This window comes from Fukomys damarensis, unplaced genomic scaffold, assembly GCF_012274545.1.
Source record: "Fukomys damarensis isolate Sample0158 unplaced genomic scaffold, DMR_v1.0_HiC HiC_scaffold_20, whole genome shotgun sequence".
Taxonomy (NCBI): Eukaryota; Metazoa; Chordata; class Mammalia; order Rodentia; family Bathyergidae; genus Fukomys; species Fukomys damarensis.
The window spans coordinates 36113705-36123741 of NW_022900932.1; the positions used below are offsets into that span (position 1 = coordinate 36113705).

General features: G+C 34.6%; 1 protein-coding gene across 1 annotated transcript in view; it reads right to left on the bottom strand.

Annotated features, from left to right (window-relative positions):
* Prkg1 (protein kinase cGMP-dependent 1) overlaps positions 1 to 10037 on the bottom strand; it is a 1151812-nt gene that overhangs the window by 1056753 nt on the left and 85022 nt on the right. The window contains exon 2 of the mRNA XM_010606291.3: positions 4881 to 5047. Within this exon, the coding sequence (XP_010604593.1) occupies positions 4881 to 5047 (167 nt within the window). The remainder of the gene's footprint in view (positions 1 to 4880; positions 5048 to 10037) is intronic.

Consider the following 10037-nt stretch of genomic DNA (forward strand, 5'->3'; position numbering starts at 1 on the left):
CAGATGACCTGACATCACAGACAAACTTGAAATCTTGGTTCAGTAACAAGGGAAACATGAAGTATACTCCTTAAGAGGTGGTGTAAGTAATCACATATTAGTACATAAAAGTGCCATCGAGTCTTTTGTGCAATAAGTTGGAAGAATTGTCACATTTTTAAAATACAATTTTTTAAAAAATTAGTACTCCTGGTTATACACATAAAAATCAGATCTCCAAGGAATATACAGAGTTTAATCCTACACATAAATTCACAGAGGTAGACCAAGAATTAAGCCAAATCACAGCCATCCCTTCAATTAAAAAAAAGCAATTAGTAAGAGGAGAGGGTTGTATACCAAATGGTCTGTAGAGAGGTCAGTAGCAGATCAGTGTTCAAAGCACATGGAAAGAAGTAGCTATAGGAAATTGCCTTGATTTTCTTTTTTCACTTTTGCTGTCCAATTTTCTTTTCCTTATAATTAAATCATTTTATTGTACTATAATGATGTACATTTACTAGTGTTCATAATAGATATATAACTTCTAATCTGTTCTGTGAAAGTTAGCATTGCCAAATACTAGTTCATTATGGTATGGTAGCTAGGACTTGCATATTTCAGTGTACTTACAGCATCATCTTAGCCAAGTTATCTAGAGTCTCTAGGTATCAGTTACCCCATCTATTTACATGTAGATAACAGAATGTCTCTTTCTCAAGGTCATTATGAAGATTAAAAATTTAATACCTAGAAAGTGATGTAGCCCTACCTGGCATATAAACAGTGCTTTTAAAATGTCATTGTCATTAACAAATACCTCATGAAAAAATATTGATGTTTTCATTAAAATATTTAATTTAAAATAACCAACAGTCGTAAAAACAGCAAAAACTTGCTATTTTTTTAAAAAGTAATCTATTTTCACAATGAAAGATGACAAAATTGCTCAAAACCATTATCTCTAAGTAAATCAATCACCTTAGCAGATATAGATATCTTAAGTACTAAGATATCAAATTAGATTACCAAATTTTTTAAATTTCCCAATTCTAAATTACTAAACCAGAATTTGTTTTATTTTAAATGAATATAAATCAAAGTTCATCTGTAGGATGAGAGGACAAGAGTGTAAGGGTATTAACAAAAGTTACATCATAAACAAGGCCCATGTCTATTCATTTAAGAAAATAAACTACATTCAAATAATGTGAAACCATTACATATATTTGAAAATATAGTTCAAATGTTTAAAGAGCCTGAAGCAACTTTTTAAAACTTACACTACTGCCTACAGAAGCTAATTCCAAAAAGTTCTGAGAAATATTTGAAATTGAGACTTCTACTAGACAACTTACAGGTCTCTGAAAATAATACAATTCATTTTGCTTCAAAATATGTGATAATATATGCATACTACTCCCAGATGATTTTCCCCTAGTTATCCTAATTAGTGAAGTTTTACCATATGACTATTCTCTTGTTAAAACCATGAGAAACTCTGGCATTTAGGTATGCAATAACATTTGGGACACTGTCCAGGCTTTAGAAAAAAAGAAAAAAAACATGTCACACAAACATTTTATGAAGAACACTTCATTTAATTAAAGAGAAAAGAAAAATTATACTAATTTTCTAAATAAACTCCCTGAGTCTTTGGCTGAATGCTTTGATAGTAAATATGTTTGTGAAAGACATTTTATAATCTTTCAATTGTTTCTATGCTATACTGCTTATAAATATTAATGGTCACAAGTGAAAAAGAATCTATATCAAGAACATTGCCATCTTAACTTTGAGTATATTGAAATTGCTGATAAAAATGAATTATGCAATAAAACATTTGCACAATTAAAACATACAAATTCAAATGGCGGTTTTTTTATTTTAAATTATTTTAACATAAGGATGAAAGGACAACATCAGCTGAAGTTATATTGAGTTGGTCAGAATTACTGTTTGGGAAAACTGGCAAGAGTTTATAAGATTATGGTCATTTAACAACAATTAACAACATCACAGCAAAGATGTGTGACTCTGAATATTTATGTGTTATATAGAACGCTGTTTTTAAAAGGATAATTAAAATATGATTTAATGGATAATTAAGATGATGTACTTCTTAGTCAATCTAACAGTAAAAAGAAGATAAAATTTATTAAAATTACCTTAAAGCAATGGGGGGAAATTAGTACATTTGCAGTCATGAGTATTGCTTTCACATTTTGTAATGAGAAATACACAGATATAACAAAAATATTTGTTTTCTTACATCTTTAATCTCCTTTTCATCAGATTATAGACCAGATATTTGGTCAAACGTTATTCTGGATGTTTCTATAAAGGTATCTCTCAGTGACATTAGCATTTACAATAGTAGACTCTGAGTTAAACTCATTTTCCTCCAGTAGTGAGTGTGGGATTCATCCAGTCATTCAAAGGCCCAAATAGAAAAAAGAGGGGGGAAAAAAAGACTGACTTCCCACCTAGAAAGAAGCTCTGAAGTGCACCGCTTCAGACTCAAATGCACTACCAATTTTTCCATTGAATCTCTGACCTCCAGCCTTACCCTAAGCATTTTGGACACTCCAGCCTCTAATTCCTTGAAATAAATCTCTTTCTCCCTGTAAATACATATCTCTTTGTTGTATTTCTCTAGAAAATCTTGAATAATGCATTAGTGCCTGTGTTCTAAATCCAGATTGTCTGAGTAAAAATACTCACAGTACTGTACACTACTTGGGAGACTTGGACAAAATACACAGACTTGTCAGACTTCATCTCCTCATCCATAATAAGGGATAATAAACATCAACCTTTACCGCACAAGATTTTTTTCAAGATTAAATAACTTTTATACATAGAGGAAAATTTAGAAAAAGAATACTCTATATAATGGATAGTGTTCTAAGAATTCAATGAATATTCACTATTTCCAAGATTCTAATGTAGCTATAAAATTTGCACTTAATTCTTAAAAGCAGGGATGAGGAGGATCAATAGAATTTTTTAAAATTACAGGGTTATCTGGAAATCTTTTTGGGGGAGGGAAGAAGTATTCAAGATAAGGGAAAACTTTAGCCCACAGGTTTTCAAATTTTGGTTTCTTAAATGGAAAACCAATGATTTGCATTTGAAAACAACTGAAGTAAAAGCATGCTTTGCTTTATATCTTAGCTGTATTCTTAACCAGATGCCTGCTGATATAATTACTGAAAACTACATCACAGGAAGCCATCTCAGAAGTGTTTTTAAATGTGATTTCTAATTGTTAGTAGTTCCTACCACATTGCCTCTACTTTTGTGTTCTATACTTGACCTCTATATATTTCTTCCAATTATTCTCATCCTTCCTACTGACTAGCCACATATGCATTTCCCTATAAATTCATCCCTTTTCTTGAAATTCTGTCAACTACCCAGTAATTTTCCTCTTGTTTATTGTACTTTGATTTTATCAGAAAAAAAGCCTAGATGAATACCTGTATCTTTGGGCCTTGATAAAAACTTCATAATGCTTGCACAAAAAGTGAAAACTATAAAGGAAAAGAATTATAGAAATTGCCACTTGCAAATTGAATACCTAAAATACATATATATTCACCAAGACTATGAAGAAAAGTTAAAAAGTGAATGACAAATGCAGAAATAACACTTCTTACATACTGTCAAGTATTTAATAGAAGTAATAATACTTATTTTTCTGTAATGTATTATACTCTACATTCAACATTTATACAAATAATCCCATTCTAACTTCCTAAAATCCTATAAAGAAGACAGAAATAGGGATTTACAAATGTCCACATTAATGGTATTTTGGGCAAGATTTACTTCTTTTTGGGCAACCACCTTTGTGAACATCATCCCCGGACTTTATACCTATCAGAGGTAACACTAGGCTCCCCAATCCCAGCCAACTATGACCAACAAAAATATCTCCAGACATTGTCAAATGTTCCCTGAGGAACACTAGTTTAGAAACACTGATGAAAAGAAATGAAATCTTCCTTTTTACAAATTAAAAATGTGGCGTTAAGAGAAATTAAGCGATGTTCACAAATATATTTTTATCTTAACGACCTACAAACTTGAAATTTATAGAGCATCATCACGAATGTTTTAGGTAAAATACTAACCACACTTAGTAAACCAACTGTGGTGTTTGTATTACAACTGTTTTATATCGCACACACTTCCCATCTCACTTTCTCCTCCAGCTGATCCAGTCATTTCAGGACGCTTTCTTCCCACAAAAGGAAAACATGGCATTACAAATTCCAATTTAGAAATGGGCATTATGAAACTTGTCTAGTCATAAAAATTCTTACATAATGCAAGCCTGTTATTTTCAAAGCAGTTTCTGTTTTTATTTGAGCAAGATTTATGAAACAAGTTATCACTCCTTTTATTTAGGTAGATAATATGCCATCTACTCATTATGATATGCCTCTGTCTAACACATGTAAGACACGGAAAACATTTTCTTTTTATGGAAGCATCGCATATGGAGAGCTAGTCAAATATTAAATGTTAAAGGTACAGTTGAAGACACTTTGATTTTATGAAAAATACTTCCAATATTTTGAACTTCTGTTGAAATTTCATAAGCATATCAATGTTTTAACAGTCTATAATCTTATTCAGTGTAATATATAGCAATTCTTCACATGATCATCTTTCCACACCTCTTAAAAATACTGGAGTCTCATATTAATATTCTAAACACACTTTATATAATTAGCCAAACATTGTATCTAAATAGCACTTCACTTCAAACCGCTTCTCAACAAAAGAAGGAAAAATGGAATTGTCTTATGTAATAAATTGCCATCTGTGTGCAGACTGCTAAGGTGAAAAGGGAACATTTGACCATCAGAGGATCAGTGTTATGAACCTACCTTCCATGACATACACCAGTGACCCCACATCTCCTTCCTTAATGATGCAGCTGTCTTTGCCATATTCCACTGGGTACATACAATCCACAATCTCCTGGATCTGTGACAGCTCCAAGTTCTTCATAAAGTCATTGTCAAGGATAGCTTCCTTTATAAGATCCTTGGACCTATGGCAAGAGAGGGAAGAGTTACTGACACATCTGACAAGTTCTTTCATAGTTTGTGAGGATTCACAGAGCCATGCAATGCTCTGGCACACTACAAATACATTTTCTTGTTAGGAATCCAATAATTTTCTAAAGACCTGAGAACAAAGTAGTTTCATGGCAGCAGTAAAAGCACAGAGAAATTTTCCCTTATGCAAAGTATCATTTAATGAATAAATGATCGACCAACCAACAGGCAGTTTATATGATTTCATTGTTCTAGAATTTTTTTGGCCACAAAAATTTTGGGCAAACCAATGAATAAACATTTTAAAGTGAAGTTTGCAGTTGGTTTAAGGAAAATACAAACACAATGCAAAATATTTGCAGAGCAAACTTTTTTCACTACTTTGTATGTTATTAAAAAACATTAAGCCATTACACAATTACACAATTTTTAAACCAATTTTTGCATACTTCTTTTCCTAGGCTTTATGCTCTAGACAGGCAAGGATCAATTTGGTCTCTGCTATATTCCCATTTCCCACTATGATACCACTCATAGGATGGGTCCATGGATAAAAGTGGTTAAGATCTGGATTTCTAATTAGCTGATTGAAACAAATATGACAGTTCTTTATCTATGTCTCATGCTTCTTTAGGGAATATCTCCTCAAGCATCTTAATTTGAAGCAACAAGCCAGATAAAAACTCTTTGAACAAGATGTTTAAAATTTAACGTAATTTAGATATGGGATTAAATATAGGTAGTTAGTAGGAAAGACACGTATAAATTCTGTAATTGGAGTCCAGTGGATAACAGGATGATTTTTCAGAACTAGTGATAATTTTATTCACCGGGATAGGAAGTTCCAAACTACTTCTTAAGTTCACAAAAATCAAAGAAGAGACATTAAGAAATATTTTTCTAGGAGGGACACAATCAGAAAACTGTCAGAGAAGTCTGAAATTGAATATGATGAAAACAAAGACCTTAGTAACATAAAGAGGAAGAAATACTTTTGGAATTTTCTATTAAAAGTTTTAATTTGAAGAAATGAATACAAGCTATCCTTTCTCCATGCTGATTCAGCAAGTCACTTGCAAGGAAATGATCTACAGTAGGGACACTTCACTTAAATACCAGTCATCCCTCCCCAAACCAGTGATATCTCAGAGACCTCCAGCTAACCAGCCTAATCTTTACACATTAGTATAGAATGATTTGGGTATAAGAAATAAAATGATGTATATAAAAATAAACATAATTAAAGATGTATTACTGTAAACAGTACTGCTAGGATGGACTATTGTAAGCTTCAATTTTAATTATGCTTATAAAGAGAATTAATGGCAAAGGAAATTGACTTTTATGTATAAAAGCAGGACAAAAAATTGTTTTTAGGGTATGTGTGCAATAAAATGTTAAGAGTAATACATATGTGGGTCTTAATCCTTAGAATCATATAATCTGCCTTACTCTTTGAATTTCCATTCTATCATCTATAAAATGGTATTTTTAAAAGTACCAACCTTGCAGGTATATATGTGAATTCTAAATATCTAATTTTACTTCTAGCAAATGATGGGTGATACACGTGGCAGTAGTATTAACTACAGTAGCAGGAATGAAAGGGGAGGAACAAAGGATACAATCATGAATTGAAACAATATCAAAAGGAAATAAAGAAAATTTTGATTTTAATTGGTTTTAGTGACAGAATTATATATTTTCTTTATACTTTTCCAGACTTACACATTTTCCTAGAAAGACCAAGCTTTTTGTATTAAAAATAATTCATTTCAAATGTATTAAAAGCAAACAATAAGGAATCCTTGTCACTGAAACTCTTAGGGACCACTGTCTCATACACATTATGTTTGTTTGTTTGTTTGTTTATTTACTGATTTATTTATTGTACCAGCGATCAAATTCAGGACCTTGCATTTGTGAGGCAGGCAGAGGCACTACTGAGCTAAATCCCTGGCCCTTATATTCATTTGGACCACAAATCACCAATTCTCAGGCAACTCTTACATCTTAGGAGAGTCTTTTCAATAATTTCAAAAATTATCTCCAGAATCTGAAGTCTGCCCACTATTTACTTATCTTTACATCAGTTTTCTCTTCAATCACATCCAAGGCAATTGCAAATATGCCAAATGTAGCCTCTCCCAGAAACGTGAAAACTACATCTGCTTTCTTTTCTTAGAAAGAACTCTCAGGGACATTATAAATATTGAACACATTGATTAAGTTATTGCTAAGTGTGGAAATCAGGTAAGGCAACTTAAAATTTCTATGATCAACTTTTAAATAAAATATAATCCAGTCTCTGTAGATTTCAATGGTCAACTTTGGGTGCAAATGTCAGATTGTTATGGTTTGTGTTTAGATGTTACCCCATCTAAACATGTGGATGAGGTAGGACTTTCTTTTCCAGAGGCAGTTGAATCTGAAATGTGTGATTACTAAACCACTACATGTGATTAGTGGTTAGTATGGCACTCCCCTAATCCCAGTAGTCTGAATAAGATAAAAGGGGCAGAAAGATGCTGTTAAACTCTCATTGCCTTTGCTACTGTGTGGGTGCCATGTTATTTCTCCTTTGCAATGTCTGTTTGTCATCCCTGCCTTGGAGCCAGCCAATTATGGACTGAAACCTCTATAAACTATAAGTCAAATAAACCCCTTCCTCTTTTAGTTTGGGTGTTGGGTATTTTGTCTCAGCATCAAGAGAAAAGTAACTAATACACCAATTTGGTACCAGAGGTGGGGTCATTGCAGTGACATTACCTGGCCATGTGGCTCAAAAGCCTTTGGAACTGGCTTATGGGAAGAGGAAGTGTTAGGAAAGACACAGAGACAATGGCTACAGAAGTAGCACTGGAGTGTCTTAGGTTGTTTTGTATGGGAGATTCTGGTCAGAGCTCAGAAGACCAGAAAGACAGTAAAACTAGGCTTTAGAGGTTTCTGCTGGGAAGGACTGCATTTGTTGCTAGACTCCAAAGATGAGTGTGTGGCTTGATAGAAAGTTTGTTTGCATTTCGTTTGTGTCCAGGGACTTTTCTTGAGACTGAGAGTAGGGGTGCTAGACTAATTAATCTTGCAGAAGAGATTTCAAGGCAGTCGAATATTGAGGCAGTGGGCAAGGCTACTGTTGGGAACTTTTAACCAGATCTATGCTGAGAACCAAGAACAAAGAGCCCAGCAAAATGATTTAAAATGTTTTCAGTTTTGCTAGACAGTAAGCTCCAGTAAAGCTATGGACTGCAAAGATAGAGCAGAGGAGATCTTGATTGCTGAGAAGGAACAGGAAAATAGAAAAGTGACCTGAGGGCATCACAGGAAGCAGCAGGACTCCACCCTTTGTAGTCTCTGAGTTGTAAAGGTGAAAGATTTTGCTTTGAGAAGAAAGCCCCAGAGCACCATGTTCTGGGTATGGTGGCAGCCACAGGATGTTCCAGAATGGCAGCAGTCTAGGGAAGTTGTTCCAGAATTGTGGCAGCTTAGGGCATTTGTTCCTCGGGATTAGATTCAACATGCTCAGCAATCCAGACAATCGACTCCTTTAGCCAAGGGAGAAGGAAGCCTGGCTACTGTTCCACCTGGCAGCAGACCTTAGCTTGGTCCAGATGGCACTGGTTTTAGGCACATGTAGAATGCAAGAATGGTGAGGTCAGGAAGTCTTCCACCTAGAGGTCAGAAGGCCTGGGAGGCCAGGCAGTGTGCCCCTGAGAAGGCAGAGTGTGAAACTGTGAGTGTGAAGCCAAAGGTGAAGGAGAGACCCTAGAAATTTGGAGAAGTCAGGAGTGTGGTCACCTGAGGAAAACTGAAAGGAGGGAGCAGAGCCAGCCCCAGAGAGAAGCCATGAGAACTACAAGCTCCGGAAGTACCATAGAGGCTGAGCCGCCGAAGCCCTTTGGAATTTGTAACTTGCCACAGTTTGCCTCAAATGCTGAAAGTGGAACTGTGGAATGTAATGTTTGCTCTGCTAGATTTTGGACTTCCTTTGCTCCTATTCCTTTGTATCCTCCTATTTGTACCTTTTGAAATGAAAGTGTCTAACTCGTGCCATTGAATGTTGGAATTGTTTGACTTTCTTTTCATCTGTTCAGGGGCTTGCAATTAAGAGTTTGCCTTAAATCTCAGAGGAGACTTTGGACTTGGACTTTTCAGCAATGCTGAAACTATTAGGACTTTGGCAACTCTTAGAAATGGACTAAATGTTTCTCTGCATAAAGGTATATGCATGATTCTTTGGGGAGGCCAAGGGCACAATGTTATAGGTTGTGTTTAGATGTCCCCTCAAAGCCTCATGTGGATGAGGTGGGACTTTCTTTTTCAGAAGTAGTTAAATCTGGTATGTGTGATGCTGGTGTTAAGGGCACATGATTACTAAACCATTACATGTGAGTGATTGGTTCGGCACCACTCTAATCCCAGTACTCTGAATAAGATAAAAGGGACAGAGATGGTGGTAAACTCTCTCTCACTGCCTTGGCTACTATGTGGGCGCCGTGTTGTTTCTCCATCGCAAAGCCTGTTTATCATCCCTAACCTTGGAGCCAGCCAATTATGAACTAAAACCTCTATGAACTGTAAACCAAATATACCCCTTCCCCTTTAGCTTTACATGTTGGGTATTTTGTCTCAGCAATGAGAAAAAAATAACTATCACACAAATGAAACAAAAAAATGCAATTTCAAGGTCATTTTAGCCTACAGTATGGTCTCTGTGATTAGAAACTCAAAAACAAATCCCCACTGATAATTCATAGCTCTTCCACTCATATAAAATGCCTGCAGAGCTCGCCAATAGTTTTGAATCCCAGGAATCATTACAGCAGGATAACCTTATCTATCTACTGTTAAATATTTGATCAATTGCCTAGAAGCAAAAACAAATGAATAAATAAATAAATAAACAAACAGACACCTTGTGCTATCACAACTGTTAAGATTCAATTGCCCAAATAGTAGATTCTATTTTTTTTTTTTTTTTTTTTT